At 61.7% G+C, this 16,256-nt stretch overlaps 1 protein-coding gene across 7 annotated transcripts in view; it reads left to right on the forward strand.

Annotated features, from left to right (window-relative positions):
* ADCY7 (adenylate cyclase 7) overlaps positions 1–16,256 on the forward strand; it is a 57,077-nt gene that overhangs the window by 21,539 nt on the left and 19,282 nt on the right. For 6 of the 7 annotated variants that reach the window (XM_066243943.1, XM_066243938.1, XM_066243940.1 and 3 more), the window contains exons 2-7: positions 7,768–8,204; positions 10,212–10,421; positions 11,562–11,723; positions 12,473–12,622; positions 13,029–13,177; positions 13,666–13,777. In XM_066243943.1, coding sequence (XP_066100040.1) covers positions 8,034–8,204; positions 10,212–10,421; positions 11,562–11,723; positions 12,473–12,622; positions 13,029–13,177; positions 13,666–13,777 — 954 coding nt within the window. In that variant the 5' untranslated portion in view covers positions 7,768–8,033. Of the gene's footprint in view, positions 1–3,083; positions 3,214–7,767; positions 8,205–10,211; positions 10,422–11,561; positions 11,724–12,472; positions 12,623–13,028; positions 13,178–13,665; positions 13,778–16,256 lie in introns of those variants that run through there. The other variant, XM_066243941.1, reaches the window with a different exon arrangement.

Genomic DNA, 16,256 nt, shown 5'->3' on the forward strand with positions numbered 1-16,256 from the left:
CCTCTGGCCTCCGCTGGGTCTTTAAACAGGCTGCTAGCCGCGCAGGCCTGAAGACGCGAGCGTCCATCCCTCCTTCCCTCTCCCGCTCTGTGGTTGCTCTGGTCACGTCTGTCTTCGGGCGTGTGGGATGGATTCCGTCTCCCACCTCCCAGCCCCCGTTCACGCCTTGCTGTCCGGGTAGACCGTGGGAAGCCCACTCTTTTGTCATCCTGGGCAGGACTAGCATCACATGAGGTCCCCGAAGGCCAGCTAGACTTCCCTCTTTCTGTTTCCTTTTTCCTTAAAAGGATTCAGATATGTGTTAAGCATGGACATGAAAGTGTTTCCATTCATCCTCAAAGGGGAGCCCAGTGAGGTCAGTGCTTAAAGGAATGAATCACTAATGGTGAAATTTCAGGCAAGAATTGGCGGGGGGGGGGGTAGGGGGTAGGGGGAATGCTGCCATTTTTTCCAACAGGGTGCCTGGTTGATGAGTCAGTCAGTTAGTAAGCACCGTTGCCTGAACAGCCGCCAACTGCAGAGCCCTTGCAGATGCCTGGGAGAGGTGGGGACCGAGGTCTCTGTCTTCTGGGAGCTTCTGCCTCCGGGCCCCTGACCTGGGGCCTGGCACACAGAGGTTCTGGCAAATCTCTGTTGAATGAATGAACGAATGAATGAATACATGTGTCTCTCTGAGGTGGGCGGATGCACTCCCCCAGGCAGTCACTGGCCTGTCACTAGAATGAATGAATGAACGAATGAATGGATACATGTGTCTCTCTGAGGTGGGGGGATGCACTCTCCCCAGGCAGTCACTGGCCTGTCATTAGAATGAATGAATGAACGAACGAATGAATGGATACATGTGTCTCTCTGAGGTGGATGGATGCACTCCCCCCAGGCAGTCACTGTCATTAGAATGAATGAATGAACGAATGAATGGATACATGTGTCTCTCTGGGGTGGGCGGATGCACTCTCCCCAGGCAGTCACTGGCCTGTCACTAGAATGAATGAATGAACGAATGAATGGATACATGTGTCTCTCTGAGGGTGGGGGGATGCACTCCCCCAGGCAGTCCCTGGCCTGTCACTAGAATGAATGAATGAACGAATGAATGAACACATGTGTCTCTCTGAGGGTGGGTGGATGCACTCTCCCCAGGGAGTCACTGGCCTGTCACTAGAATGAATGAATGAATGTGTCTCTCTGGGGTGGGTGGATGCACTCCCCCAGGCAGTCACTGGCCTGTCACTAGAATGAATGAATGAATGAATGCATGTGTCTCTCTGGGGTGGGTGGATGCACTCCCCCAGGCAGTCACTGGCCTGTCATTAGAATGAATGAATGAACGAATGAATGAACACGTGTGTCTCTCTGGGGTGGGCGGATGCACTCCCCCAGGCAGTCCCTGGCCTGTCACTAGAATTGGCACAGGAGATAGCAAACTGGATTTATTATGCCTGGCAGCTGGTGTCTGGGGTGCGGGGTAAGTGGGGCACTTTGCGAAGGGGACAGACTGATGAAGGTAATGCTCAATCCAGGGGAAAAGCAGCAGAGAGGACTTCAGGTGCAAAGAGTAACTCCCCCGCTTCCAGAACTGGCCCTCTGGGGCCAGGTGGCAACACCCAGGCTGTCCCCTCCCTCAGTTTTTCCTTTGTCCCCCCCCCCCCGCCCCCAAGCAGCCCATAGCTGGGCCTCGGAGGTCTGAGGTCACCACGCCTTTGCAGGAGGGAAACCAAGGCCCAGCGCAGGGAAGGGACTTGTCCAGGGTCAGGGAGCAGGCGGTGGCCCAGCTGGGCTGGCACGCAGGCCTCCGGACCTCAGACGGCTCTGAGCCTGTCGTTGTTGGAGGATGGGGTAGCCAGCTGGGGGTTTTGGGGAGCAGAGAAGGAGAGTGGAGCTGATCACATCATGGGGGGAATTCAGCTTTTACCCCTGCCTGGTGGCTTTGCAGGCTGTCACCGGGAGGTGCAGTGGGGGGTCCCGGGAACCCTGCCCCCTCTGCGTCTCTGCCCCATGGCTGGGTCTCCCCAGCTCTGGGGACTGAGCCTTCTTTCCGGGCTCATTTGCCATTTCGTTCTGCAAACTTGGCCAGTCCGCAATGCTGACATGCACTTCACTCTCCTCTCAACTTGGACGTTAGCGCCCGAGTCTGCTGATGAGGAAGGTGTGGCCCAGAGTGCGGGCAGCTCCTCACAGAGCCAGTGATGGTGGAGCTGGGATCTGAACCTGGGGATCCTCCCTCCCCCGCACGGCTTACCTGGGGACAGGTGGGATGCAGCAGCGCTTCCTGTTCTCAGGGTGACCCTCTTCCTGTTTCCATCTCCTTCCTCATCGAAGCCATTCGACTGCCTCTCTTGGACTTTCTGCCCGGTTCAGGATTCCAGCTGGTCGGTTCATCCATGTGTCTATTCTCCTCTCCCCTCCTGTGTCCCCCCTCTCCCCTCCTCAGTCCCCCCTCTCCTCTGTCCCTCTTTTCCCACCCTCTGTTCCCCCTCTCCCCACCTCTGTCCCCCCTCTCCCCTCCTCTGTCCCCCTCTCCCCTCCTCTGTCCTCCCTCTCCCCTCCTCTGTCCCCCCTCTCCCCTCCTCTGTCCCCCCTTCCCCCCTCTGTCCCCCCTCTCTTCTGTCCCTCTTCTCCCCCCTCTGTTCCCCCTCTTCCCCCCTCTGTTCCCCCTCTCCCCTCCTCTGTCCCCCTTCTCCACCCCTCTGCCCCCCTCTCCCCTCCTAAGTCCCCCCTCTCCCCTCCTCTGTCCCCCTCTCCCCTCCTCTGTCCCCTCTCTCCCCTCCTCTGTCCCCTCTCTCCTCTCCTCTGTCCCCTCTCTCCTCTCCTCTGTCCCCCCCTCCCCTCCTCTGTCACCCTCTCTCCTCTCTCCCACACCCAGTGCCAGGGCCCAGCTGCAGGATGTAGACACAGATCCTCTGACCACAGTTTGGGGAGCAGGTGCTGGTGTTTGGCAGGAGTCTGGGATGGCCTCCTGACTGGGCTGTGGGGGCGGGGGTTGGGGGCGTCTCGGGAGAGAAGGGCGTGGGGGGCAGTCTGAGCACAGGCTGCGGGCTGCGGGCTCAGGGGGACGGGAGGCTGGCATTGGCGGAGGGCAGGGCTTGCGTGTCAGTGAGGCTGGCGTCCTCCGGCCCCACGAGGTTCCCCTTTGTGCCAGGCCTGTGCCGAGCACACGGCCGCTGGGCTCCTTCAGAACGCTGCGGGTCTGCTGAGGGCCTTGGCCTCCAGGTGAGACGTGGCACAGGGCAGCTCTGTGGGGGACCAGGTGACCCCGCGCCTGCCGGGCGCCCAGGGACCGGGGAGCCTGTGCTGCAGGCTGTTGGCTGCGGCGCTCTGGTGGCCCTGGTGGGGTGTGGGCACAGGGCCGGGGCCTGAGGAACGGGCCTCTCCTTGGGCCTGCCCGCCCCCACTTCCTCTTTCTGCGGCCAGCGCCAGGGCCCCGGGCCCTGTGCAGCACGGGGCCTCTGCCGGGGCCAGAGGAAGCCAGACGGGGGCTCCTGCCGGTGCTGCTCCGTGAGGAAGTGGGTGCCCTGTGTCTGTGAAGGCTGGGGGCGGTCAGAGCTCCCCGAGGATGTGGGAGGGGTGCTGGCCACTGGCCCAGCCGGTTCCACGGGGGAGGTTTCCTGAGCTCCCTGAGGGCCCAGTCCTGAAGTCATAATTTGCAGTCCGAAACCCGATTTCTGGCAGCTCTTTGGGCTGAGGCCCCTGGGCCCTGCCAGTCAGCACCAGGGGCATAGCTCAGAGGCCTTCCTGGAAACGGAGGCCCTCCTGGATCTTGCTGGTCCTGAGCAGGCTGCCTGGCCTTGCCCGGGGCCCTGATTGGGAAGGGCAGGAAGGGGTTGACGTCTGAGATGTTATGGGCTCTTTGGGTGTCGGCTCCCTGAGGGCAGCAGGCAGGGTGGACCCTGGTGTCCTGTGTGCCCTGAGGGAATGACTGACCCTCTCTGTGCCTCAGTCCCCACACCATGCAATGGAAGCAGTAGTCATGTCCACCCACAGGGCAGGTGAGTGGGTTTAGAGCCCACAGCCGCGGGCACTCGGTCCATTCTGTGGGTGGCATCCTCCCCCGCTCCGTCCAGGTGCCGGGGCTGCAGGGAGCCCAGTCCCCAGCAGGGTCACCCGGGGGACGGGATTAATACTCCTGGTATCCGTTTCTACCTAAGCGTGCCCCTGAGCTCCCTGATTGCTCCCTGAGAGGAGTCTCTGGGGGCCACTAGAGAGGGTCCGAGGAGCCCTCCCCAGCCTCCCCCAGCCCTGGGGTCTCCTGCTGCCCCAGGTCCTCTGCAGCCCGGCTGGCTGGGCCTGGGCCGTGGAGCCTGGCACACGGGGACAGCTCTGCGTGTAAGGGAAGCCATAGGCCTGTCTGCGTCTTTGTGGGCCCAGTCTTACCTCTGACCTAAGTGGGACCGTGCCCCAACTCTGGACCCACCGAGGGGCCACACGGTATCCTGGATATAGCGAGCAGGGGGCCCCACATGGACCTTGGGACTCTTGGTTGCAAGTGACAGAAACTCAAACTGGCTTTAGCTGCAAGTGGCATCGCTTGTCCCACGGGAGTCGGACATCTGGAGGTCGCCCGAGTTTCCGGACAGCTGGATCCAGGGGCCCGGGGGGGGTTCTGGCCTCTGTCTCCCACCAGCACTCCACGTTGGCTGTATTCTCAGCTGGGCCGTCTCCCCGTGTTTCGGGGTCCATCAGCCGCTCCAGCCAGGAGCAGATGGAGCGCCCCTTTCCAACGGGTCAGAAAGCGTCCCAAAGAGGATGCTTGCTGAAATGGTTGGTCACATGTCCTTCCTTAAGCCAGCCACCAGGGCTTGAGAGACTCTGCTGACCAGCCAGACCCGGGTCACGCGGCCTCTGAACCAGGGGACTGCCTCACAGAAGTACGAGAGACTCTTCCCCCTACTGGATCCTTTGGGGTCCCCCTCCGCCACAAAAGGGGGCTGCTCCCCCTGCTCCCACCAGGGTTATCATGAGGTGTGGATGACAGGGAGGGAGGCTGGGACTGCTGTCCATCCAGGCCAAGGGGCTTGACTCTCCCAAGCACATAGCTCCGCTCTTGGTGTCTGTGGAGTTTGTCCAGGGTGAGGGAGGGACAGGGTGGCAGGGCTTGGCCAGACCTAAGGTAGGACCGGTGGCAGGAGTACTCCGTGGTGGAGGACTGCCTTGTGAGGTGATGAGCGCCCTGTCACTGAGGTGTGCAAGCTGAGGCTGCCGGGTTATTTGTTAGAAACACGGCAAAGGAGTTCCCCCCTCCCCGCTGCCCGCCGAGTCGGCGACCAGCAGAGGAACTGGGGACTGCACAGAGGGGCCTTGAGACCGTCCCTGGCGCGGGTGGGGGCTCTGCTGGGTCTCATTTGGGGGGCTGGCTCCTAGGGAAGAGCTGGCCTTGGCGGAGTCTGATGGTGGGGTTCCCAGGCCATCTTTCCAGGAACGACAAGGGCAGGCTCTCCTCCCGGCCCTGCCTGGCCCTGCCCTTCCAGGAGCTGGACGAGCTCCCTGGATGGGCCCAAGAGTGCGGGCACTGTCCACCTCTGTTTCTCCTGCCGCTGCCCAGGAAGCGGTCTCATTAGATCCCTGAGAGGAGTGTTGACCAGGCCTGGGTTCCCACGGACTCTTGCAGCTGGTCCCTCTCTCTGCATGCCTGCTTCAGCCAGGTTTAGTGCGCCTGGCAGGGCAGGGCCGTGGCGGGGGGCGAAGGGCAGCGTGGGGCGAAGGGCAGCGTGGGTGCGTGCATGTACGCGCGTGCCTGTGCATGTGTACACGTGTGTATGCATGTGCACGCCCGTGCGTGTGTACGCGGGTGTGCGCGTATGCATGTGTGTGTGTGTGTGTGGTTTTGCCCGAGGGTGGCCCAGCTGTGGATGTTGCCCCAGCCCCTGGTGTTTGAGGGTTCTCTGGCCGGCAGCCCTGCTGCTCAGGCGTTGGCACCAGGCCCGAGGGACGGGCCGTGTTGGGTACACTGGTGGTAGCTGGTTTGGTCTGGGAGCTGCCGCTGCTGGAAGGGGCTCAGGAGGCAAGCCTCTCCGCTGAGCGAGACGGCGGGGCTGGGCCGGCCAAGGGCGCTGCTTTGGGGGCCGACAGACCTGGGATTGAGCTCCAGCCCTGTGCCCGGCCCGACCTGACCCGCCATCCGGCCTCCCTGGACTCAGATTTGTGTCTGTGACATGTCCTCAGCAGATATGAGGATGGAAGTGGGTAGGGGGTGACACTGTTGCTGTTGTTAGGACTGCAAACAGCTACTTGAGGCATGCCCTGGACGGGGGCTTCTCAGGGCAGGGACCTTATTCTGTGTTACCAACCCTGCAGCACAGGGTTGGCATTTACGGTTAGTACTGAAAACAACAAAACAAAGCACCTCTTGTGGAATCAAGACTGGCACCTGTAGATTTCGAGGCTGTAAACCAGTGGGCTGGACCATTCACAAATCTTAAAATTAGCTGCCAGCATTAATAAATTGGTGTTTCACACAGCGATCAGACTGCAGCTTGTCGAAGCGCTTCGGGTGCTTTGGCAGCTGGGGCCCAGCCTCCGCCCCCGGGCTTGCCCAGGTGAAGTACCTGCCGTGGCTTGTGGACCCCTGTCTGGTCCTGGGGGGAGCCAGGGCCCCCGGCAAACAGCCTGCCTCCACCCCCGGATGTGTGGCTTCCCCTTACTGCCCCTGGGTTTGTGGGACAGGCGCCCTCGAGGCGGGCCTGGGGTGTGGCAGCTGGCCCCAAGCCCTAGTCACTGTGTCTAGGGGTTGTGTGGCTTTATGTAACTTCTTGTGTTTCGGGACCAGCAGCCCCAGGCAGGGAGATCCAGCCTGGCACACGGGCGTGGTAGTGGGCCTTGTGTGCCACGGGCACAATTCACAAGAATTTTTGGAGCACGTGAATGAGCACGTGAATGGATGATGTCGGGAAAAACGGGGCGAGCGTCGCAAGCCGGCAGCCCGCGCCCACCTCTGTCCCCAAGGGTCCGCCGTGCTCCTCTCCGCGGTTCAGGCTCCTCTTCTGTGACGTGGGGCCCGCAGACGGCTCAAAGCCTCGCCCGTGGGCCCTTTGTAAGGAATGCAGTCTTACGTGGACACTGAACACAAGGGGGACTCTGGCCCAAGTGGGTGTGGGGAGGGTCTGAGACACAAGACTCACAGACCAGGGCGATCTTTACACAAGGGCCATCGGAGCAGAAGAAAGCCTGCGAGCACGCGCCAGGGGCGTGCTCCCCAAACGCAGGGCAGAGGCGGCTCCTCTGACGTTCCTGAGGAAGCGAGGGCAGTGGCAGGAGCCGCAGTGGGAGTGCTTAGATATCCACGTGGAAGAAGGAAACAGTGCCCGCTCCCTGCCTCACACCGTACACACTACTCATCGAGCTGATCAGAGACCCACCCGTGACAGCCAAACAGTCAAACCTCGAGAGCGGTGCTGCCCAGCAGAGGTGCCCAGACGCCCCCCGTAATAGTCACTGGCTATTATATTCATGTGGATGTTGAGCCCTTGAGATGTGACTGGTGTGACTGAGGGACTGACATTTTCATTTTGTTTTAAGCGACTTTAATTTTAAAGAGCCACGTGTGGCTGGTGACTACTGTACCTCGTGGGAGCAGTTTGAGGGAACACACAGAACTAGCTTTATGACCTCGGGGTGCACAGAGCTTTGTACAGGACTCACAGTTAGGTTCAGGTGAAGGCTGACCAACCAGACCCAGGCTGTGGAAGCCTGTCCTGCTGGGCCCTGATGCCAGCCCTTCCCTGATTCGGCCTGTCCAGGTCAAATCTGGGTCCCTTTGTGTGTCTGCAGAGCTGAGGAGCCCACGTGTCTGGTCAGCCCAGCCTGGATGCCCAGGAAGAGGCCAGAAGCACAGTGACCGAGGCCTGGCAGGGGAGCAGGCCGGCCCCGGGTGGCCCAGAGCGCTGCAAGCTGACGGGACCCCTCCCCAACCCTGCCTGCCGGACTCGGAGAGGCCAGAGGCCTAGGCCCGCAGGGGAGGGTGTCGGCACCCAGATGCCCCCCAGGCTGTGGGGTCTCCTGAGTGGACCGCCGGGCAGGTGTGCCCACGTGGGAGCATGCCGGCCAAGGGGCGTTACTTCCTCAACGAGGGCGAGGAGGGCCCGGACCAGGACGCCCTGTATGAGAAGTACCGCCTCACCAGCCAGCATGGGCCACTGCTGCTCCTGCTCCTGCTGGTGGCCATGGCGGCCTGCGTGGCCCTCATCGTCATCGCCTTCAGCTCCGGGGTGAGTGAGCGCGGCCCCCCCCCCCCCGGCAGTGGGGGCTTCTCTGGGGTTCGGATCTCCGCTCTGACGCTGGGTGGTTGTGAGGCCTTGGGCGAGTCCCTGAGCCTGGCTTTCTGCAGCTGTGAAGTGCTATGCTGGCAGAAAGGCAGGTTGCTCATCTTAAATTTTGAAATCTGGGGCGGTTTTAGCTATTAACATGAATTTGGCCAAATAAGCTACTCTCACTTTTTTTTTTTCTCCACAATGAATTTTGATTCTGTTGAAGACCATGGTCAGGGATGGCATGTGCATCCGTGCTGCCACTGCTGGTACCATGGCAGACATCATGAATCAATCCCAGCACTCCTTCTCATGGAGCCTGGTTCTATTGAGGACCATGGTCAGGGATGGCATGTGCATCCGTGCTGCCACTGCTGGTACCATGGCAGACATCGTGAATCAATCCCAGCACTCCTTCTCATGGAGCCTGGTTCTATTGAGGACCATGGTCAGGGATGGCATGTGCATCCGTGCTGCCACTGCTGGTACCATGGCAGACATCGTGAATCAATCCCAGCACTCCTTCTCATGGAGCCTGGTTCTATTGAGGACCATGGTCAGGGATGGCATGTGCATCCGTGCTGCCACTGCTGGGACCATGGCAGACATCGTGAATCAATCCCAGCACTCCTTCTCATGGAGCCTGGTTCTATTGAGGACCATGGTCAGGGATGGCATGTGCATCCGTGCTGCCACTGCTGGGACCATGGCAGACATCGTGAATCAATCCCAGCACTCCTTCTCATGGAGCCTGGTTCTATTGAATACCATGGTCAGGGATGGCATGTGCATCCGTGCTGCCACTGCTGGTACCATGGCAGACATCGTGAATCAATCCCAGCACTCCTTCTCATGGAGCCTGGTTCTATTGAGGACCATGGTCAGGGATGGCATGTGCATCCGTGCTGCCACTGCTGGGACCATGGCAGACATCGTGAATCAATCCCAGTACTCCTTCTCATGGAGCCTGGTTCTATTGAGGACCATGGTCAGGGATGGCATGTGCATCCGTGCTGCCACTGCTGGGACCATGGCAGACATCGTGAGTCAATCCCAGCACTCCTTCTCATGGGCCTGGCTATGGTGTCAGAATCCTTGTGACCACAGCTGTCCAGTTGACACCATTAATGTCACCTCTGACCTGGGCCCTGTCCTGCGACAGCTGCTCCCGTGTGCCACTGTTGGGCACTTGGAATGTGGCTGGTGTGGCTGAGAAACTGATTTTTAATTAGTGTAAACTCAATAATGAATAGTCGAATGTGGCCAGTGGCTCCCGTATGAGACGGCAGGGGCTTAGACGAAAACGAGAGTGTGGACAGGACGATACGTGTAAAGTGCCCGGCACGCAGTAGGTGCTCTGTGGGAGCTGCATAAACCACAGGGCATTTGTTCCAGCATTTGGCAAACAGTTACCGAGTACCCCTGTGCGTAGGCGCTTAGGCCGGCCTCTGCTCATTGGGCTTCAGGGCCACTGCGGACACCGTCTCTCCTGCGAGCCCCCCAGGGTCCCCGTCTGCATCTCCATCCAGTGCCTCCCTTGTCCAGGATGTCTTTGCTCGTTTCCTCAGAAGCCTCTGTCCGTTCTTTAAGAGTCGGGGCCGTAGCCTCTCCTCTACCAGGCTTTCATAGATATGCGCAGAGCACCCCGGGGGCCCGGGGAGACATGATGGGGAGGGGCAGAGAGTGAGCATGGCAGGGCTGGACGGTACAGGAGGCTGAGGGCTTTGCGGGGACTGGGGCAAGGCCATGGAGCCTGCAGCTGTCTCAGACAGCAGCAGAGACCAAGCTCAGAGGCCACAGAGCACCTGATGTTTATAGAGTGCATAGACACCACGCAAGTGGAGGAAGCCTCGGGCGATGCTGCTCGGGGCAGGCTGGACAGGCTAACCCGGCAGGCTTCCTGGAGGAGGTGGCACCCTACTGGAGAAAACCATGGCATTTGTGTGTGTGTGTGTGTCTCACGCCCAGGACCCTTCCACGCAGCATGCTGTTCTGGGGACGGCGTTCTTCACGCTTGCCGTGTTCGTGGTTCTCTACGTGCTGGTGTACATCGAATGCCTTGTTCGGCGGTGGCTCCGGGCCTCAGCGCTGCTCATCTGGCTCTGCCTTGTGACGCTGGGCTACATGCTGGTGTCCGAGTCGCAGATGAAGGCGGGCTGTGTGTGGGAGCAGGAGCAGGTACTAGGGGACCCGGGCACCCCTGGGGGCTGGATGCCCCTGGTTGGCCGTACCCTCTCTGGGCATCGGGCCCCTCTGGAAGCTGGAGCAGCATCTGGCATGGTGGCCCCAGCGGCCTCCCTGCTCCCACGGCTGTGGTTCTAGGACTTAGGATGGGCCCTGTGACCTCGTCCTGTTAGTTCTCTGTCCCGATGGGGTGGGACTGAGGTGGGAGGGTGTCTGCTTGGCTGTCTGGCTGTGGCTTTTCTGGGGACTCTCATGGGGTTGGCAGTGACATCTCCAGCTCAGAAAGGCACAAAGGCGTGGAGTGGCTCACGCGCCAGGAAAGGCAGAGGGGGTGTCCTGGTGCTCCCGCAGGGTGGCCACATCCTGGTTCCTCTTGGCTCTGCCTCGATTCGTGTTGTTCATTTCGGGGGCAGGCCATCCCGGGTCAGGGCAGAGATGGCCTCAGGGCCGCCCACCAGCCTCCCCTCGCCAGCTGAGAGAGAGACAGAAAGCCCTTCCTCAACCAGCTTGAGTCACATTGGCCTGGCCTGGTCACGGACCCAGCCCTGAATGGTCACGATTGCCGAGGGGTTTACCGTTTGGCCCGTGGGCCTGGGTCCTCTGCTGCTCCCAGGCTGGGCTGGGCTGGGCTGGGGCCCGTGGCCGCCGTGCCCCCTAGAAGCTCAGGGGCGGAGCGCGCTGCTCTCGGAAAGGGCAGGTGCCGGGCAGGCAGCATAGCTGCGGTCAGGTCTGGGTGTGGGTGGCACGTGGGGCTGTGCGGTGCAGGTGAGCAGGACCTGCCCGGCCTTCCCGGCCTAAATTCCCTGTGGAGGGACAGTGGGCAGCGAGCCGGAGCTCCTGGGGTCATGCCTGCAGGCCTGGGGGGCTCCCAGGAGGCGGTGGATAAAGCCGACTGGTCTGACCCCGAAGCAGGCTTTGCTGTTTTCCTTCTGCACTGGGGCCCATCCCCATGTCTGACCAAGCAGGGGAGGGAGCGAGGGGTCCTTTGGAGGGCAGAGGGCACCCGGTGGCCTGGATTCAGGTGTCTGCCCCCCACCCCGTCACCAGGAGACGCGGCCAGGGCCAGACAGCAGCTCCACCTGGGGCTGCGTGCTGGGCCGTGGGGGGGGTGGCCTCACGCCGCCCTGTCCCCAGGTGCCCTTCTTCCTGTTCGTGGTCTTCGTGGTGTACACGCTGCTGCCCCTCAGCATGCAGGGGGCCGTCACAGTGGGCGTGCTCTCCAGCGCCTCCCACCTCCTGGTGCTCGGCTTCCTGCTGGGGGTCTTCCCGTCCTCCCATCGCCAGAGGGTGCTGCAGGTGAGGGCCCCGGGGGCGGGCCGGTCCTGAAGCCGGGGAGCCGTGTGTGCAGACCAGCGCCCCCAGCAGCAGGGTTTCTTGGGCAGCCCCACCTCGTGGGCAGGCACCCGACCCTGTGGACTTTGCTGGCCTGTGGTGCCCCAGAGACTCAGCCCCTCACTCGAACCCTGGCCCTCGGGCCGCCTTGCCCGGTACAATGCGCAGTGGCCCCATCCGGACAGGGCAGGGTCATCTCGGGTGTTCTGTCTCGTGTCTTTGTGTTGAGTGAGCAGAATTTGTTCCTACTTGGGGGTGACTTGTATGTACATGTGTTGAGCCCCTGAATGGGTTGGGGGTCTGCTCCAGGGGGTGGAGGCTGGAGCCCTGGGCAGCCAGGGGGACGCTGTGCTCTTCGTGACAGTCCTCGGTGCTCCCCTCGGGCTCTGGGCTCTGGGAGGTGCCATGCTCCAGCTGCCCCAGATGTCGCTGGCTTCCCTGGTCTCTGCGTCCATCCCTTCTGGACCGGGCAATGCCTGGCAGAGACCAAGATGGGCCTGAGCCCTGGTCCTGTGGTCACAATGACTCCCTAGGAGACCCGCCCCTGTCTGGGCCTCAGTTTCCTTGCCTGCCCCGGGGGGGGGGCAGCCTGAAGGGGTTGGAGGTCAGGCAGTGGGCAGGGGTGCCATCACCAGCTCACCAGGAGGACAGTGCCCAGGGGCGTGGGCTGGGCCGCACCCTGAGCCCGCCTCCGCCCGCCCGCCCGCCCGCAGCTGCTGGCCAATGCGGTCATCTTCCTGTGCGGGAACGTCACGGGCGCCTTCCACAAGCACCAGATGCAGGACGCCTCCCGCGACCTCTTCACCTACACCGTGAAGTGTATCCAGATACGCAGGAAGCTGCGAATCGAGAAGCGCCAGCAGGTGGGGTCTCTCCCCCATTCCGGAGCCACAGTCTGGCCCAGCCCAGTCCACCCTAGCTGTCCCCCGGGTCCCGGGCCCTCCCGGCCTGACTTCCCTGTGGAGGGACAGTGGGCAGTGAGCCGGAGGTCACCCGGGCCCCAGGTCCCAGCCCCTACACCCTTGCCCTCTGGACACCAGGCTCTCCTAGAGCAGGACATGCCTGGGCCCCAGGGCTGGACGCTGGGCAGGCCTCACCCCAGGGGGGTGCCGGGGACCAGGGACAGTGAGTGCCCAGCCGGGTTGGTGGCAGGACACAGGCCAGCAGAGGTGGAGGGGACGGTGGGCAGAGCAGAAAGGAGAGGCGTGTTGGCCCAGTCTGGGCCCTGATGTCCTCCTGCCTGTCCCCCTGGCCCTGCCCCTGTGTCAGGAGAACCTGCTGCTGTCGGTGCTCCCGGCCCACATCTCCATGGGCATGAAGCTGACCATCATCGAACGGCTCAAGGAGTGTGGGGACCGTCGCTACATGCCCGACAACAACTTCCACAGCCTCTACGTCAAGCGGCACCAGAACGTCAGGTGGGCGTGGTGTCCCCCGGGGGGGCCGCCCTGCCTCTTGTCTGCGCTGTGGACGGCCCAGAACTCAGACTTCGGAGCTGGGGGGGTCTGGTGCTTCCCGGGAAGTCTTGGTCTCCCTGAGCCTCGGGTTGCCCCTCTGTAGAATGGGAGTCCTGTATACAGGGGAGGATGGAGTGGCATCTTATGAGGGACTTCAGTCCCGAAGTCTGTGCAGAGGTGACAGTCCAGGTACAGGGAGGAGAAGGAAGTCCCCCGGTGCCAGAGCCCTCGCCTGTGGGAGCAGCTTCCCGTCCTCTGCAGGGGGCTGGGGGGGGGTGTCTGCAGGTCCCCTGCGCAGGCTTCGGACCCTCTGGAAAGTTCCGCTCTGTTTGTGGCGGGAGCCTCTCTCCCGTCCCTCTGGGGGCTGCGGAGTAGCCGGGAGACGAGGACTCCGGGTGGTCCCCGTCTTCCACGGGTCGGCTCTGACCCTCTGCTCACCCCGCCCCCAGCATTCTCTACGCCGACATCGTGGGCTTCACGCGGCTGGCCAGCGACTGCTCCCCCAAAGAGCTGGTGGTGATGCTGAACGAGCTCTTCGGGAAGTTCGACCAGATCGCCAAGGTGAGCCGGATGGCGGTGCGGCCCTCCCCTCTGCTGACTGGGAGGTCCAGAGCCCAGCCCTCGTGTCCATGGGCGCCCTGCCCCGAGCGCCCGGCGCCGTGCTGAGACGGGTGCGAGAGGCCTGGGCTGAATTGTCGTCTTCGGTCAGTACATGCTCCCGACTGCTCCGTGGTGGGAGTGGAGGTCAAGTGGTGGCCGAGGCTGCTAGAATTCTGCCCCCAGAATGCAGAGCCGGTGAGGAGACTGACCACAGCAGGGGATGCACAGGGGCCCGGGAGCTCAGATGGGGGCTCCGGAAGGCTGCCCGGAGGAGGAGGAGGATGGCTCCACCTCCTCATTGCTGCAGTGTCGGCAGCCTTGGCCTCACCTGAGAGCTTGGGAGGCCGACCCAAATCTGCCTTTTGACAACATCCCAGGGGAACTGTACGCATTAAAGTTTGAGAATCCTAAAAAGAGACCCAAAGAGGACAGGGAACAGTGTTCTGGGAAGAGGGAATAGCCTATGCAGAAGCCTGGAGTAGAAAGTTCGTGTACCCATGGGATGAAGGTGGCTCAGCGTGAGTGGGACGAGAGTGTGAAGGGGCCAAAGTCACAGGGTTCGTCGTGCAAGGACTTGAGGCCTGAAGTCGGACTTGACCTAGGGCTCTGATGAACACAGCCGGTGACAGCAGGGGAGGTCACTGGGCAAAGAAAGTCTCCAGGGTACAGCTGGTGGGACAGATCTGGAGACCGGACCGGGTGAAGTGGGGTCTCACTATTTTGCCTGTGCGAGCAGCACCCAGCCCAGGAGGCCCGTGTGTTTAGGGGGAGGGGCCTCAGCTATTTATTTACGTGTGTAACGGTCCCAGGCCCTGCTGAGTGACAGCCCAGAGCTTGTATGGGGCCTCGTGCCTGTCCTTAACTTGTTCCCAGCCTACATGCCCTGTGGTCTGGAGAGGGCTGCAGGGGGTGGGACTGGGGAGTGCCTAGCCCAGACTCGAGTGGTCAAGGCCGGCTTCCTGGAAGAGGTAGCCATCAAGTAGAGACCCACATGTAAGATTTAAAGCAGGGCCTCTCTATCCTGGTTGCATATATTTGAATCATGCGGAAAGTGGAAAGCAATTTGTGTCCACACCTGTGAGAGTTAAGAGCCTCCCAGGCTGCTTTGTGTGCGGAGGACCAATGGTCTCAACTTGATGGGAGGCAAGTTCTGGGCCACACACTAGGAAGAGATTTTCATGGTCAGAGCTGGTCAGTCTTCAGAGAGACTGTCTTGCCAGGAGTGGGCTACATTTCAGGAGATGAGCTTCCCATCACAGGGGTAACCAAATTATAGTTGGACATTACTGGCCAATAGTGCCCTGGAGAACTGTCCCCCCACCTGCAACCCCCCAGGTATTATGGGGTGAATGACTGAGACCTGTCTACCCTGGAGCCTTCCTTCAGCAATTCCTTCCTTCCTCCCTCCCTCCCTCCTTCCCTCCCTCCCTCCCTTCTTTCCTCCCTCCCTCCCTCCCTCCCTCCCCCCTCCCTCCAGGTCCTTTCCCTGCCACAAAGCCCAAGGACCTGCCCTTGCCCTCGGTGACAGCCCCAGGAGGCAGCCCCATTTTATAGATGGGATCAGGAAGGCTGTGGCAGGTGCCCCTGACAGACGGGCAGGGCAGACCCCAGGCTTCTCTCCTATCAGTAGTCAGCTCCCAGGACTGAGGCTCCTGAGAGAGGGCCTGCTCTCTGGGGGGTCACGTCGCATCGGGGCTCAGAACTCACTGCCCACAGCACGCCCGCACCACTTCCCCTGTTTGTGTCAGAGACTGAGCCTGCCGGCCGGCCAGAAGAACAGCCTGGGGAAGGGGAACCGCTGGAAACCCCCGCCCGTGGGCTGGGTCCTGAGGAGATGAGGGAGCCCTGGCTGGGTCTGGGCGCCCGGGGGAGCCCTGGCTGGGTCTGGGCGCCCGGGGGAGCCCTGGCTGGGTCTGGGCGCCCGGGGGAGCCCTGGCTGGGTCTGGGCGCCCGGGGGAGCCCTGGCTGGGTCTGGGCGCCCGGGGGAGCCCTGGCTGGGTCTGGGCGTCTGGGGGAGCCCTGGCTGGGTCTGGGCGCCCGGGGGAGCCCTGGCTGGGTCTGGGCACCCGGGGGAGCCCTGGCTGGGTCTGGGTGTCCAGGTCCTTTCCGGACTTCCTGCTGCTCCCAGAATAGCCGCTCTGCTTGTGCCCCTTGGCCGGGCCGTTTAGAGCAGTGGTCCCCAACCCCCGGGCCGCGGACCGATACCGATCCACAGAGAAAGAATAAATAACTTACATTATTTCCGTTTTATTATATTTAAGTGAACGATGTTTTATTTTTAAAAAATGACCAGATTCCCTCTGTTACATCCGTCTAAGACTCACTCTTGACGCTTGTCTCGGTCACGTGATACATTGATCCGTCCCACCCTAAAGGCCGGTCCGTGAAAATATTTTCTGACATTAAACCAGTCCGTGGCCCAAAAAAGGTTGGGGACCAG

Source organism: Saccopteryx bilineata, chromosome 9 (genome assembly GCF_036850765.1).
Source record: "Saccopteryx bilineata isolate mSacBil1 chromosome 9, mSacBil1_pri_phased_curated, whole genome shotgun sequence".
Taxonomy (NCBI): domain Eukaryota; kingdom Metazoa; phylum Chordata; class Mammalia; order Chiroptera; family Emballonuridae; genus Saccopteryx; species Saccopteryx bilineata.